The sequence below is a fragment of the Sorghum bicolor genome, chromosome 3, assembly GCF_000003195.3.
Source record: "Sorghum bicolor cultivar BTx623 chromosome 3, Sorghum_bicolor_NCBIv3, whole genome shotgun sequence".
NCBI classification, from domain to species: domain Eukaryota; kingdom Viridiplantae; phylum Streptophyta; class Magnoliopsida; order Poales; family Poaceae; genus Sorghum; species Sorghum bicolor.
The window spans coordinates 14033812-14050352 of record NC_012872.2 but is presented as its reverse complement, the minus strand read 5'-3'; the positions used below and the strand labels follow the sequence as shown (position 1 = coordinate 14050352).

Here is a 16541-nt window from a genome sequence, read left to right as displayed (position 1 = left end):
AAATTTTTGTTGGCCTCCCTTATGCATAATTCCTGGCTCCGCCACTGCACGGGAGGAAGGGAGCCAGAAAAAATGAAGGCGCGCGGGGGGACATGGGAGGTGGCACGTGAAGATCTTTTATCGAACGTGGGTCAAAGGCAGCGTGGTACAAGAAAGTTTCATAGAGAGACGAAAACAAATCTAATAACCGTTCGATAGGAGCCGGTGGGAGGGGGAGTGAGGACTTGGAGACCTATTTTGGAAGGGCTTCCAATTTTGAGAAGCCAAGTAAAGGCTTACTAGATCTTTTATTATTTATTATTTTACTTTGCCTCTTGAATTAGGAGTTCAAGTAGAAGAGCGTGATGTAGTTGCTCTTATAGCTCATTTATAGGAGCTCGCGGGTTGGTCGACAATACTGCAGTACCTTGTATATACCCTAGGACGGGAAGTATATCTCATACGACATGTATTTTGCTAAGGTGTAGCGCGCACTGGCGGTCGCCGATCGAGTGCTGCCTACTGCTGTATAGGTAACCTTATCTCTCTGTACTGGTTTCTACTGTTCCGTGGCCAACGTACTCTTAGCTTAGTCTTCTCCAGCCTTCACGTACGTACCTCTTTTCCGCTACCTAATTGCATTGGACGGAGACACGACTGATCCATCGTGCGACACCCTATACTTCGCTAGGGTTACCAACCGTAAAACCCAGCAAATTATGAAGCCAATCATGCCTATTGCCTCTCTGTGTTTCTCCTCGTGCTGAGATAGATCTAGCTAGCTAGGGTCTTATTATTTGCTCATCACGATCAACTATATATATTATTAATTATTGCGCACGTACTGCCAAGCGCCCACAAGAACACTAAAGCCTTCTTCACTTTGTTTTGCAACTTTTTTGCATGCTGCTAAAAACAGCGGATCATGCGTATGTTGGTTGGGCACGTATATATTTCGTGGTGCGGTTTGCAAAATGGTTTTTCTTGGCCCATCTCCACGATAGATCTGATGGAGTCCACACCTGTATTTGCTGCTCCTTCGTGTCCTATCTGCTGCTAGTAAAAACAAGGCTCTGCTTCTTCAACAACAGTTTATTCACAGCCTGCACACTGTCGAGGGTCGGGACATGATTATTCTCCGATCCCATTGTGCGTTGTTTTGACTTATTAGCTGCGTACGGCATCATTAGGACAGAAAGTGTTGTGTATAGCAATGTGGCATGCGTTGCAACAGGCATGCACGGATGCACCCTGGCCCCAGAGTGTGTTTGTTTTTCTGCCTCACATTCAATGGCAGCTTTATAGTACATGCGAATCTTTTGCATCAACTTTATTTGAGCTCATCATCATGTACGTATCCATTACCTCTAGCTACTTGTTGGTTGCCATATATAATTTGATATCCATATATATACACATCTACCTGCTTCACCATATAATGTGGTGGAGTTGCTTGGAGGAGCACACACAAAAACTCATGTTCCTAATCTAAGTATAAAAATGCTTATAACTTATGTCCTTTAATTTGCACTATCTGTCAAGACGTCAGTGATGCCAAGGGAGGCAAATATATGACATCTTTTTCTTGTTGCTAAGCACTTGGAGGTAGTATAAGGTCGGTGAGCTGTGAGCAGAGAAAAATAAAAAAAACACTATTTCAAGCTAACATGTATGCAATGGTGTTTCAGGTAAAACATGCAGACAAAAGAGGTTGCTACAGAAACTTGAGTGAGGCAACTGTGGTCCAATATATACTATATATATGTGCATTGCATGGATCCAACACATTCTGCATATAGTTCAAAATTTTGGTGAAATTGCGCCAATTTTTTGTGAAATTTCAGTAATTTCAGGGATGGAAAACCAAGAAAAAAATTTCAACATTTTCTTATTACACTAATGCATGTGCTTTATTGTAAAAATATAGACTCATATTTTCTGTTGCTCTACTCAATAGATGTGTAGTCATAGATCATTGCCAATATTTTTCTAGATCTAAAAATTTAAGAAAATCATACTCCTTGTTGAAGTCTCCAGAAAAAAAATTGATGAAACTTTGCCAAAAGTACACGAATTTTGGTAATTTTTGAATACCAAAGTTTGAAACCCTGTATATATTCCGGTAATACTATATGTATAATTCTCACACACACAAATCACTTTGTTACTACATTACTATTACATTTTCCATCTTTTTTTTCTATATATACATAAGTAACCCACGCGTTAAACTCCTTTTATCTGCACTAATCTTAATTACTTTTCTCTGTTGGTTTGCCTTCTTCTTCCTTCTAATAAACAAGTAGCAGCAGGCCGAAACGATGCATGTGTAGTGTAGTGTTAGGACGTCCATCGATCACTTAGCTAGCTGCTATCTAGTAGCATTTGAGGCTGCTGTTATCCTCGACGTTCCTGGGCACGCCTTCCATGAGGCACGGCACCGGCGGCACCGTGGGCGTGGCGGCGCTGCCGTACACGTTCCAGCAGAAAGGGTCGTCGATGGTCTCGCCGGACGCCGGGAGCAGCTCGACGTCGGAGAGCGTGATGTTTGTGCACGGTACGGCGTCGCTGCAGCCGAAGTGGATGGGCGGTGTGCGCGCGTCGTAGGTGCCCCGGATGCCGGCGTAGGAGACGCCATTGACGAAGACGGCGGAGGTGGCGTTCTCGCAGCTCTTGGAGAGGCAGTAGTACTGGTCGATGATGATGGGGTTGCGGACGGCGTCCATGCGCACGTTCTCGAAGGACACGGCGGAGACGGCGCCGGAGCCGCCCTGCCACGTCTTGATCCGGACGCCGTTGTCCGAGTGGCGGATCACGGCGTTGCGCACGGTCACGTTGGCCACGCACGCCCGCGAACCCTGCTTGCCCAGGCTCCCAATGCTGATGCCGTGGCCGCCGGGGCCGCAGGTGACGTTCTCGACGTGCATGTTGAGGGTGCCGGCGCCGATGGAGACGCAGTCGTCGCCGTTGGAGACGGCGGTGTTGGTGATGACGACGTCCTGACTGTTCTCCACGTGGATGCCGTCCGTGTTGGGGCTCAGCGCCGGCGAGCTGATGGACAGGCCGCTGGCGACCACGCCGCGGCAGCTGTCGAACCGGATGTGGAACTCGGGGCTGTTCTGCACCTTGAGGCCTTGCAGCGTCACGTTGTTGGTCATGAAAAACCTCATCGCCTGTTGATGATGGATGCGATGCGACAGTCATGTCCATGACCATGAGAGATCAACGTCAGTACGCCGGCCGGAGCCGGACTAGCTAGTACTTGCATTGGCTGACGACGACGACAGGCCCTAGTGGCCGTTGTAATGCGGTTAAAGTCGTTAGTTAGGCCACTTACCACTGGGCTGTCACAGGCTGCACCGTGGCCGCTTGATCCGCCATGGCCCTTCTGAGACTTGCAGGGGAGCTCCCACCACTTCTGTCCCTTGCCGTCGATGAGGCCGGCGCCCTTCAGCGACATGCCGTGCGCCTGGTAGAACAGCAGCCAGTTGCGCTTGCTGTTGGCCGGCCACTTGTCGGGGTCGCTCGGCGCCACGATCGTCCCGTCGAGCTGCACATACACGCACACACACACACAGATATAGAAACGACGCCATTGGGATCAGCAAAGCTAGTCTGCATTCTTGATTTCTCCACACGGCGGCGGGCGGCGGCTATATATACCAACCTGAATCGTGACGCTCCCCTGGCACGGGCCGGTGAAGACGGTGGAGTGCACGAGGAACGAGTAGCCGGCGGCGGCGAGCACGACGCTGTCGCCGTCGTCCTGGCACGCGGTGTCCCACGCGGTCTTGACGGCGTCGGTGTCGTCCGTCACGCCGTCCCCGACGGCGCCGAAGTCCTTGACGACGTCGTACACGGAGCCGGCGGCCGCGGGTGCCGGTGCTGGCTCCGGCGCGGCGGCGCCAGGCGTCGGGTAGCCGCCCGACGACGACGGCGGCGGGGCCGGGGGAGACACGGGCCGCCGCGCGTGCGGAGGAGGAGACGCGTGCCGCCTCCCGCCGCTCGCCGGGCCCGGAGCGTGCGCGGACGGCGGGCGCGCGGAGTTGTGCTTGGTGTGCTTGGCGTGGTGGTGGTGGTGGCGGCCGCCCTGCACGCCGCCGCAGAGGAAGCTGGAGAAGGCGGCGAGCGAAAGAAGCAGAGCAATGGCGGTCCTGGTCCTGGCGGTGAACTCCATTGTGTTAATTAGCAGAGGCGATCGAATTATGTAGCTCAGCAGCTAAACTCTGGATCTTGGGAGGAAGCTAATTGGTGAGTTTGCAACTGCGGGCCGGAATGGTGAATCTTGGTGAGGTTGCTAGGCGTGCTTATATACACGCGCGGCCTAGACAGGGGAAGCAGCAGAGTGTGCTACGGCGTGCGCCGTCGCTGTCGCTGGGATCTAGCAGACGAGCTAGCTAGAGTGCTGCTGGTGGTGGTGGTGGTGGAGGTGAAGGTGAGGCGGGGTAGTCGGCTGCAGTGGTTGGGTTGGAGACGGTGGGGAGTGCGAGAGCACGGATTTATAGGTGGCGAGAGCGAGCACGGGCGCCGTGCGCGGGAACAGGGAGGAGGGCGGTGGTGGTGGGAGTGGTAGTGGAGGCCTCATCAGAGGCTTGTTATGTGGCTGCTCGTGGCCATGCGCGCCGAAGGGCGTCGCGGTTTTTCTAATGGCGGCGACCGACCGAGAGCGCGCGCGGCACCGGTGGTGGCCACGGACCACGGCCGGCTTTTCCAGCAGCGCAATGTGGCCGAGCGTGCGTGCGTGCGCTGGTGCACGAGCGGCGCGGCCACGATTGCCAAAAGAAGAAGTAAAGGGGACGGACCGGCCGGCGCCGATCGAGAAAGACGAGTCCCATTTGGAATGGTCGTCGTCGCCGCCGCGCGCCCGATCGATAGGAATATTCAAGCCATGCATCAGTCACCTCACTAGTGCCTGTTTCATCGTTTCTGCTAGGCGCCAGCACTCCCGGCGGCCGCCCGGCCGGCGCATGCATATGCATGCTGTATGTCGCTGTGCCGCGCCAAAACGTTGCCGTTGCGTCACGTTTTTTGATGTGTATGTGTGTAGCTGCCTACACGTACCCCCTACGCGCGTGTGTGTTTGCCTGCCCACGATCGCTTTCGAGGCATGCATGCATGCGTGCATCGGATCGATCGGACAAGTTGGACTCGATCGGATCTTCTTCCCTTCTTCAGGCCGATCGATCGAGGCCACGCACGTACTGTATTATTGTGATCGATCAAAAGGAAGAACCGGCCGGCCGGTGGTCGTCTACGAGAAGTCGATGGCAAGACATGGACCTCATCAGCTCGCGGCCGGCGTGATTGGGCGAGCTCCATGCGTGCACTCAGCTTTCGTGGTCATAGATTGCTGCTCAAGTGCTGATGCTGATGCGAGCGAGTGCTGCACGGACGTGTGAGCAATCTTAATTAGCTTGATAGCGCCACCACTACACTAGAGGGAGCTCGCTCTCTCGGCAAAGCTACTCACTACTAGGTCGTGGCACTTTTTATATATATACAAATATATATACTAGTGCTACTTTTGCATATATATATATTTATTACTAGGAAGAAGTGGATTAACCCGATCGATTGCATTGCAAGGTGTAGGGGGCGGTGGCCATGGACCGCCATTGGAAGCACGATGAATCGACGATGTGGTTGAAAAAGCTTGCGGATTGCGCGACCGGCCGACTACATACGTGCGCGTACGTGTTTTTGATTGCGGTAAATTTGACGGCCACAAGATGGAGTCGATGGTGCTGGAGTGGTCCATTTGGCGCGCGCCTAAACAAGGGCATTAGCAGCAGCAGCGTACTGTTTCGCCATTGACGCATGTGGTGTACGTTGCATATATGCACTCTCAGGGTTTAGACAGGTCGGTAGCTAGTAGAGTAGAGATGAGGGGAGCTACCTAGTACTCTAGCTATATCTACCTAGCAAAAAGATGCACTACTGCTAGTAGAGTGGTATATCATGCTAGCATGATAGCAGATAGCGTTAGCTGGAGATTAGTTTAAGGCCTGCAGTCAATCGGTTACTCTGCTGCAATTGTTTTCGTTATCTGATTGGAGAAACCAAGCATCAGCTCGAGCCATTCTCTTGCTGGTGGCCGCCTGGCAGAGCAATAATCATTTACAGCCTACTGCCTACATAGAAGGATGTTACTGAAACAAAGGACTCGATGCGTCTAGCTATTGTATGTAGGACAGGACAGGAATTCTTTGTCAGATGTTGTATGTCATTGTCACCCTCGCGATCCCTTTGATTCATGGCATTTATAGCCGGAAACTGTAACTTTTGGCAACACCATATTTGGTTGGAACTTGGAAGGAGTGCATTCAGCTTTGGCAGTGACATGATCACTGTGAGAGATGACAAACAAACTGAGTTAAATTTGGAAGTATTAATCAGAGCACAGCACTATATTTCACTGCAAGCAGACATTCAGAATTGTTATGGTAGCACTGATCTTGTTTCTTTCCCTGACAAAGGAACTCTCTCTACTCCTTTTGCTAGGCCATATTTTTAAACTAAACAGACTGCTTATGCCTACTACTCATAAAGAGTAAGTTTGTGCCACACTTTGAGTGGATGGATTTTGGGAACTAACAAAAGGATTAGAGCGCACATTGCGGCCCAACGATTTGGTGAGAGGTAGCGTAAATAATTAAATCTGCAAATGCTAATTGTAATAAACGGAACGCCCCATAATGTGTTCATATGCTAACATATGTGTTACTCTCCATACTTGTCTGCACAACGTTGTCGGCCCGGTTGTGTTATTCGGCAGTTTACATGCAGTACATCTTCGGCGTAACGGTATCTGGTATTGATGATTTTACGCACAATTCCATTCTTACGGTCGTTCAGTAGTTTTGAATCTAGTGAACGATATCCAGCGAACGATACATGCCGGTCGTCCACCCTCCTTCCCCCTCCTCCTACTTCTCTTTGTGCTTGATGTCATCATGAAAAAAAAGCAAACCATTTATTTCAAATTACTATAACTTTTAAATGATGTATCTATTTTTAATTCCGTCTACACCGTTGAAAGGTCCTAATATGGCTAGAGGGGGGGGTGAATAGCCTATTAAAAAGTTCTACAAATTCACTAGAGCAAGAGGTTAGTAAATAACAAAGTAAAGCTTTTTGCTCTAGCTCTAAGGAGTGTTTGCAAGCCACCTATCCAACAATTCTAGTTGATATTATCACTAGGCACACAAGAGCTATGTCTCTACTTACACTAGAGAGCTACCTAAAGTTTCTATACAAGTATGCAAGCTACTCTAGTTTGCAAGAAAGTAAGAGAGAACGTTTGATCTTTATACCACCGCGTAGAGGGGATGAACCAATCAATAATATGAAGTCCAATCACCGGGAGAAATCCAAAGTACAATCACAATGGAGACACACGATTTTCTCTCGAGGTTCACGTGCTTGCCGGCACGCTACGTCCCCGTTGTGTCGACCAACACTTGGTGGTTCGGTGGCTAAGAGGTGTAGCACGAACCTCGTCCTCACTAGGACACCACAAGAACCTACCCACAAGTGAGGTAGCTCAATGACACGAGCAATCCACTAATGTTGCCTTTGGCACTCCGCCGAGGTAGGCACAAACCTCTCACAATCACCGGGAGATGGCCACAAACAATCACCAACTCGTGCCAATCCTCCTCCGCTGCTCCAAGCCGTCTAGGTGGCGGCAACCACCAAGAGTAACAAGAAAACCGCAGCTAGAACGATCCCTAAGTGCCACTAGATGCAATCACTCAAGCAAATGCACTTGGAATCACTCGCAATCTCACAAAGATGTATAATCTATGAAGGAGATGAGTGGGAGGTGTTTGCTTAGGCTCACAAGGATGTCTAGTAGTCAAGAATGCCAAGAGAGTGAGCCCTAAGCCGGCCAAACACGTATTTATAGCCCCTCAAGCAAATAGAGTCGTTGGCTCTTTCACTGGGCAAAACACGGGGTCACCGGACACTCTTAAAGGGGCACCGGACGCTCAACACCTGCGTCCGGTGCTCCAACGTCAGCCGCGTGTCAGAGTCTAACGGTAACCTGCAGAGCATCGGACGCTGGGCAAGTTACCACCGGACGCGTCCGGTGCACACCGGACTCATGCACAGAGAGTTCCACAAACCTGCGGGTCACCGGACGCTAAGCACCGGTAGCGTCCGGTGCTCATCGGACCCATGCGCAGAGAGGGTCGCAAAACGCCCGCACACCGGACGCTCCCTCAGCGTCCGGTGCTTCCGGTCAAACACTCCGACCGAAGTCAGATAGCACCGGACGCGTGAACAGGAGCTCCCCAGCGTCCGGTGTTCACCGTCCGGTGCTTAACCCTAGCACCACAGCACACCGGACGCTCAGCCACAACGTCCGGTGCCTCAAAGGCCAGCGTCCGGTGAGTGTTTCTCTGCGAGGAACACTCCCGCGACTTCTCCAAATTTTCCCACTGGCGCAATAGAAAATATGCACTTTATTTTTTCAAAAAGCGCCGAATCCCGCCGAGCTTGGCGGGATTCGGCGCTTTTTGAGAAAATGAAGTGCATATTTTCTATTGCGGGCGGGAGGGAGAGAGGAACCCATCCTCTCTCTACCCTTTAAACTCCACCTCCTTCTCAAAGTGTGCCAACACCACAACGTGTAAACCAACATGTGCACGTGTGTTAGCATTTTCACAATCATTTTCTTTGAAGGAGTTAAGTTAGCTCACTAGGTTCTAAATACATGCACATGAACAATGACACCTAGTGGCACTTGATAACCGCTTAGCCAAAGAATTCCCCTCTTTATAGTACGGCTATCTATCCTAAATGTGATCACACCCTCTATGGTGTCTTGATCACCAAAACAAAAACCCTAAGTAATACCTTTGCCTTGATCTCCATAGGGTTTTGTTTTTCTCTTTCTTCTTTTCCAAGTTGAGCACTTGATCATCTTGTGGTCATCACCTTCATCACCATGATCATCACTTGCTCCATCACTTGGCATGTACCAACCTCATTAAGTCTACACACACTTAGTATAGAGGTTAGTACTAGGGTTTCATCAATTATCCAAAACCAAACTAGGGCTTTCAACCGTTGTGTTCAACGTGACGAGAAAACTAGAACCCACTTCTGTATGTTTCGAAGATTTTTATTTTTCTAGTAGCAATTTATTTATATTAACTTATAACATATAAGTTATATTGCTAATTTATTCTGCTAAGTTATGCTGCTAACCTATTATGCTAAGTTGTATTGTATAACTTTTGTTTGTGTATAATAACTGTGTAACTTTCTATATACACTAGCGTATTAGTTGTGTAACTTATATACATATGTTGTATTGTGTAAATTATGTCTCCCTCTATTCCAAATTATAAAATATTTTGATATTTCTACATATATTGATTTTGTTATGTATATACATATATAGTTGTGTCTAGATACATAGTAAATTCAATTTAGAAAAGTCAATATGTCTTATAATTTGAAATAGTGGAAGTAAACTTATGTACATAAGTTATATAGTATAACTTTTTTGAGAACGACTAAGTTAGCAATGTTGAGTTATTCCTCGAACTTATGTTGTCTAGAAACACTGCTAAGTTAGTACTGTTAAGTTTATCGTGAACGTTATGCTTTTTAATTCCGTTTTATAAGTTATGAGCACATGCTTCTTAAAAAATATAAAAAAAATTAAAGGACAGGTGATTTAGCAAAAGAAAGTGAAAAGAGAACCGAATGCCTTAAAAGAGAAAGAGAAACCATTATTGTTCTGTCCAAAAATAAAAAGTAACATATGCACTTTCCAAAAAAGGAAAGAAAATTGCTGTCGGAAATTGACCGCTGATTTCGTTTCTGCTGAATGTTCGTGAAATAGTGGCGTCCTTTGCAACAAAATTTGTCTTCAGGTTGTTCTTCGAAACGGGAGTAGTAGAATATGCATCATTGACTATGACTGGGGCCTTGTTTAGTTCACCCAAAAAACCAAAAACTTTTTAAGTATCGAATCTTGCGGCACATGCATTGAGCATTAAATATAGTAAAAAACAAAAACTAACTATACAGTTTGCCTGTAAATCACGAGATGAATCTTTTGAGCCTAGTTAATCTATAATTGGACAATATTTGCCACAAACAAACGAAAGTGCTATAGTGTCCGAAAACTTTTCATTTTGCCAACTAAACAAGGCCTTAATCAAGAGTTGACTAATGCTTGTCCAGCAGTTTGTCTTCCCTTTTTTTTGGTCAGCAATTTGTCTAAAAGCACATGCTGCAGCCAGTCCTAGTTTGCCAGGTTCAACCAGGTGATTGCCTCTTCGTTTCTCACTGTCAGAGTGTCAGTCCGAGGTGATGAATCAACAACGCTGCATCTGCCTGTGTTTATCGCATACATATACCGATACAAATAACATATCGAGATGCTTTCCAATATATAAGACGCATGCTTAGCCATGAATGCAGTGTCATCTAGTGTTTTGAGTCAGTAAGAGGCCAACTCATGAGTCATGACTACTGCGTACTGCCAGTTATAGATGGCATGGTCAGACCACATGTAAATTTGTGATCAAGAGCACTCTACCAGTACAGATGAATAAACCAAAAATGAAAGCATATTTAGAAAGCTCTGCCTTTTTGTTCATCTGTTTAGTGATTCATGGTTTAACAGGCCCGCCACTTGAATTCATTCTTGCTCGTCCCAAGGTAAATAGTTAGGAAAAGTTGGCCCATGGGAGGTGTCCACTTGTTGCTCGTCCCATTGTAAATAAGTGAACAGATACAAATTCTGGATCGAGAAACAAAGATAAAAAGGTGGGCAGTAAGACAACAATATGCATGAGCCTATTTCAGACAAACGACATTCCTCAAGTATCAATCCAGGATCAAAAGGTGGCAAGTAAAATGACACCATACATTAGCCTATTCAGAAAAACTGCATTCATCAATCCAAACCCCAAGGTAAGTTCAGAAACTATGCCAAGTCTCATTCCGAGGAATGGACCTTCAATTTATAACAGTCCATTCCTTGCGGGAAAAGAAAGATACAACAGCCCATTCTTATACATGTCCTCCTAAAGCTAATGTGATGCACATTCAGTGGGGCATGCTTTTTTTCTTGTGTAGAACAGAAAAAAAAAAAGGTGCTGCCAACGTGCTCCCATCTTATGCGGTCACGGTCATACGAGCGGCATCACGCTTGGCTGCAAATTCCAGCTCCTCTGGAGTGAAGGGGAGTGGCTTTGTTGGTGCCGGCAGGCGGCCAATGCTATCGACCTTGTCTCGCTGCTTGGGCGGAGGCCTTGCTGCTTTTGGTAACAGGCGGCCCTTCTTCTCGAACCACTCAGGTTTCAGGAGCGCCCGGAATCCAAGTTTGTTGTAATACACCAGCCTTACTGTCCCACCAGCAGCTTCCACGGCAGCTTTGGCCCTTGCAGTTGCCCTTGACACCTACAATATTCAGTGCATCTGCTGTTTGAGAATGGATATCTCAACTTGCGAAATGATGACAACAACCGCAAATGGTATCAGAAGACTACTGAAAGAAAAATCATCATTTTGCCTTTTCAGTTGCCTACATCTTGCAATTCAAGATCATTTAGTATTAGTTGATAGCTGGGCTCATACCAAATGGTAATAATAGTAAAAGATGACAAATATTCATCATAAGCTAAACTACCTAATCATCTCTAGCAAGAGACCAATCAGTACTCAAATGTTCATGTCTATGCATTTGGTTTGTGGTGCCACATATGGATTACAAGGAAATTGAACTCCCAAATCACCTTTAGGAAACAAAGCTACTATCTGTACTCAACATGATTACAGATTATGGACAGGATACATCATGTGGAGATATAAGTCTTACACAAAACAAATTAGTTTTTTGAACAATGAAGACAAGCATATCAATCCTGATAAGATGGATTGCAAGGAAATAAGAACTAGGCCTGTTTGGATGACGTAGATTTAGAAAACTATGGTTTTGTAATCCAAAGACATACAAAACCATGGTTTAGAAAAAAGAGGTCGATGAAGCCTACTGTTGGAGTTCTGCAGGAGCTAAGGGGTTCTCCATGCTTTCTGCTGGAGGCTTAGTATGATGGAAGCATTGGTTGTTTGGTCGTCCTGTTTGTAGTATCCGGTGATTTATTCCTTGTGTACTGGTGTGTGGGTTTGAGTAGGCTTTCGGAGCCTTTGTAAGACTGTTTCTTCTTCTTTTAATATAATGATACGCAGCTCTCCTGCGTGTTTGAGAAAAAAAAAAGAGGTCGAGTGTTGTTTCTACCAACTCCAAAAAGACTATGGTTTCGACAAAACCATGGGTTCAGAAACTAAAATGCTTGTTGTATCCAAACACTGAGCAGCTTTCAAAAATCAAAGAACTCCTATTTTGCAAAGCCATAGTATTTACCCAATACTCCAAAAATACTTTATCTCCGAACAGGGCCTGAATTCCACACTTGCTTTTAGTAGAAATACTTTTTTAATGAAGATCATGTTTACCTCAAGGTGAATAGGCCATTTGATTTCTTCTGCTCCACGGCCCATTAAACGAATGCCATCCTTTATTTGCTTCCCAATGGCACCTGTTTCCTGCCAAAGTGGAATACAGATGTTGATGTCATTAAACAAAAGCACAGTATTGTTCAAGAAATAATTCTATGTACCTTTAGTGTCTTCATGGTAATCAATTCAGAGGAATCAATTTTCCCAGCATTGATGAGCTTTGCAATTTTCCCCAGTCCACAGGGCTGATTAGAAAGAAACAATAATAACATCAAACATTGGCATACCAGCTATAGCAGAAAACAATTCAAACTTCGAGAAGGTTCAAGCCATGAATGAAGATGGATCAGTAATATTCACAATTTTCTCAATATATTCATATCATATACAGACAAAACAGTTCATGAAGGCAGTATTGCTTTTTAAGTGCGGTGTGGAAAAAAATTGTTTGCTCATTGATTTCCATTTCAACAGTTGCACATCATGAGGATAACTCCATGACCTATTCATTATCCTTTCTAAAACTCCTTGGCCCTTGTGTTTGCTTCTTAAAGGGCGCGTGAATGCCAATGATAGTAGTGTATAATGTCTGTGCTAATGGCATTTGCAGTTCTGTACATTTAATCAATGATTTACTTATTCTTAGTAGTTAATAACTTATACATGTGACCTCTGAGCATCAATACAATAAACTTTCTTAACAATATTCATCCTCCAAAATGCAAATATCTTCTCAACTACTCTCCATCACATCTACCCTTCATTTCAGAACCTAGGCGCTGACACGTCACAACTGGTGTTGCCATGGCACAAAAGATGAGTGTCAAACAATACCACCACTCCAATTAATGTCATCTATTCTGGACCAGGTTAGGAGAGCTATGATACAATGAAGGGAATTTTCGACCAATGAAGTAATAATCCAAGCTCACCAAAACTTTCCAACCAATAGGATAGGGCTAAAAATCTTTATGTTTTTCTATCCCACACCAATTTAATAGGGCTAATAATCTTTATGTTTATCCCTTCTTATCAAGCAATCCATACCCACCATGTATCCAAATGCAGCCAAAGTCTAAAGCAAACTATGTATCAAGAAGGTTATATTGAATAGAAGCGTAGACATGTAATAGTGCTTCTTGAATTCTTGTTACATTGTCTTCCCTCTTAGTTTTCCCTCTTCTTATTTTGTGCGTGTTCACCACAGTGGTAAGAAAACATACTCTACCTAAAAACTAACCTACAACACAAATTCAATTAGTCCAACTCCCCAATTGTTCACATAAACATTGGCAAGTAAATTCATTAATGCAAATAATTATGTCCATGTCATTAATTCAAAACTAGGGCTCTACAATAGCATTCTTATTCAATCATATTGTCTGTCAGATTAGAAACCAAACTAAGGAAGAAGAGCAAAGTAGCAAAGTTACAGCATATTATTTCAGCATGTTTAGGTTTCGTTGATTTTTCATCCACCTACATCTCTGCAAGGCCATTTATGACAGGATTGTGCTGCAGAAACAACATTGCAGCAGGGTTTGCACCATATAGATGAAACTACAATCTTTTGTTGACATGTTTCTTCTTTTAAGCTCATTCTGCTTTCTTTAGGAACAATAATTCTATTAAAGATCCTAAAAACATTTAACAAAATTGGCCCATGGCAGGTCAGGTAGCACTATCCCAACAAATGATTAAAAATGACATATACATGAACCAACATAAACCAAACCACAATTCTAACTTTTCTAAGCATTTTTCACAGTGCACACTGAAGGTCAGGCCTGTCACAGTGATCAAGTCTCTCCACTTTTCTATGCTAGAGGTCCTAGGTTCAAATCAGCCTCCAAGCAAAATAAGCAAGGTTAAGGGAGCTTAAAATCCCACGCCCAGACCCACGACCTTTCAGCACTGAGAAAGACCTTTTTCAATTGTTCATACTAAGCAGTCAATAAATGCTACTTTTGAGACCTTTAATCACAAATCAGTCAAATAAATAAAGGTCCAGGAAACTGGCCGATAATAGGCTAAATTGAAAAGTTTCTTTGTCTGATAGCAATATCTATAATATCTATAGCCTACCCCAGCTTGCTTGGGATTAAAAGGCTTTGCTGTTTTTCGCATTATTGTTAATAGCAACATCTAGGAAGATAACAAAGCCTTCATTCGATGAGTATATAAGATGAGGAATGAAACTTTGCCAACCCAGGGCGCAAATTGACCATCTCATGTGCAAGCCAACTTTTGTACCATATAACCAGGCCCGTATATTGGCAGCGCAAGTGGCGCGACCACACCAGGCCCTCAAAAATCAAGGGCCCCTTAATCGGTATTTAGTCATTAAGTCTAGTACTCTAGTTAGTTTAAGCTTAGTTAGCCTAAGTGTTAGTTGCTTATTTAGTTTTTGGACACGGCTCATAAGAATCCGTGTAAGTATTTACCCCCATCACTTATGGAGAGATTTGATTATTCCTATTACTATTAGTGAGCAGTATCAATCGAGGTGAAACAAATGTTGTGGCGAAGCTGCGAATCGTGACAATAATAAAAGCGCGGACATACACAAACGAGATCATCTTAGGCCTTGTTTAAATGCAAAAATTTTTAGGATTTGGACATTGTAGCACTTTCGTTTGTATTTGACAAACATTGTCCAATCATGGACTAACTAGGCTTAAATGATTCGTCTCGCGATTTACAGGTAAACTGTGTAATTAGTAATTTTTTTATCTATATTTAATGCTCCATGCATGTGCCGCAAGATTCGATGTGACGGGGAATCTTGTAAACTTTTGGGTTTTTGAATGCATCTAAATAAGCCCTTAGTTGACAAATATAGAACCTTGGAGTACTTATTATAGTTCTTATTATTGATAATTGTAACCATTAGATAATGAAACCTAATTCAGCTATTTTATTTGTCTAAATATAGAGGCCCTATTTTATGTTTTGCTTCAGGGCCACAAAATTCTAGGTACGGGCCTGCATATAACTATGCAGCATTTTTCAATCAAGCGTCATTTTTTTTTATCACAGAAATCAATAGCATTTTGTATCATACAAGTAGCGTTTTCAATCAAGCACCATTTGAGGAAATAACTAGAACACATCGATATACTGATTGGAAACAAAAAATGAAAATGCCCATATGTCATAGAAGACAAGAATAGCCAGAGATGAGGACGGGGCCGAACACCTGATGCGAGGATATGGTTAATGAAAGGGGGTAATTAAGCAGGAGATGCTGCAGGAATGGGACGGACCTGAAATGTGAGTGAGAAGGGGTTCTTGAATCCCCGGCGGGGCAGGCGGCGGCGGAGCGGGGTCTGGCCGCCTTCGAAGCCGAACCTAGCGGTGCCGCGCGCTTTCTGCCCCTTGTGACCGCGGCCCGCCGTCTTTCCCTTGCCGGAGCCGATCCCGCGTCCCTTGCGCGTCTTCTGCTTCCGCGCGCCCGGGTTGTCACGGAGGTCGTTGAGCCGCAGCAGGGTCCCCACCGTACGTGGCGCCCTCGCCGCGGGCGCCGACACTGCCGCCGCGGCCGCGGCTGCGGCGGCTGTGGCGTAGGATGAGGATGCGGAGGCCACCCTTGGGGCGAGGGGTAGCGGCGGATGTGAAGGCAGGAGGCGGCGGGTGGGGATGGCGGCGGTGGTGCGGAGGAGGAGGCGGGAGGCGCGGCGCCACATGGTAGCGGTGTTGCTTGCGGGTTGGCTACCTCTCCGGTTCGGGTTGGCCGGGGTTAGGGTTCATTTGTGTTTGGGGAAAACGTTTCCAATTTTGCCGCCTCCAACTGTTGGTCGATCAATTCTGCCCTCAATTGTGCTTCTCTACAAAATCAGTTTTATATTACCCTCAACTTTTAAGAGTTTTTTTATATTATATATATATAATACATTTTAGGTAGTTTTTTTAGAACAATACATCTTAGGTAGTTTGGATGCTGATTTAACACCATATAAAAAACCGAATCACACTGACGTCTTGCAACTCCAACAGTTTGCTAAAACCACAAAAAATAGCCTCCAACAAGTTGAAAAAACTACTTGACAATTTTGTGAGCTTGGCAAAATTCCCCC

At 45.5% G+C, this 16541-nt stretch overlaps 2 protein-coding genes across 2 annotated transcripts; both read right to left on the bottom strand.

The window, feature by feature from the left end:
• On the bottom strand, positions 2025-4471 carry LOC8060309 (polygalacturonase At1g48100). The gene is made up of 3 exons (XM_002455455.2): positions 3647-4471; positions 3317-3529; positions 2025-3152 (listed from the first exon to the last, which is right to left on the bottom strand). Exons 1-3 carry the CDS (start codon positions 4154-4156, stop codon positions 2355-2357), a joined length of 1521 nt encoding a protein of 506 aa, XP_002455500.1. The 5' UTR covers positions 4157-4471; the 3' UTR covers positions 2025-2354.
• Positions 10804-16273, bottom strand: LOC8078164 (50S ribosomal protein L15). The gene is made up of 4 exons (XM_002455454.2): positions 15732-16273; positions 12627-12710; positions 12463-12552; positions 10804-11406 (listed from the first exon to the last, which is right to left on the bottom strand). The coding sequence occupies exons 1-4, from the start codon at positions 16149-16151 to the stop codon at positions 11122-11124; spliced, it is 879 nt and encodes a 292-aa protein (XP_002455499.1). The 5' UTR covers positions 16152-16273; the 3' UTR covers positions 10804-11121.

Bases quoted from the DNA above. Each gene is read 5' to 3' on its own strand.
- LOC8078164 (XM_002455454.2), bottom strand. From the start codon at position 16,151: ATGTGGCGCCGCGCCTCCCGCCTCCTCCTCCGCACCACCGCCGCCATC. The intron at 12,553-12,626 runs GTACATAGAATT...CCACTTTGGCAG, and splicing joins TTACCATGAAGACACTAAAG to GAAACAGGTGCCATTGGGAA. The intron at 11,407-12,462 runs GTAAACATGATC...TGAATATTGTAG, and splicing joins AATGGCCTATTCACCTTGAG to GTGTCAAGGGCAACTGCAAG.
- LOC8060309 (XM_002455455.2), bottom strand. From the start codon at position 4,156: ATGGAGTTCACCGCCAGGACCAGGACCGCCATTGCTCTGCTTCTTTCG. The intron at 3,530-3,646 runs GTTGGTATATAT...GTGTATGTGCAG, and splicing joins AGGGGAGCGTCACGATTCAG to CTCGACGGGACGATCGTGGC. The intron at 3,153-3,316 runs GTAAGTGGCCTA...CATCATCAACAG, and splicing joins CAGCCTGTGACAGCCCAGTG to GCGATGAGGTTTTTCATGAC.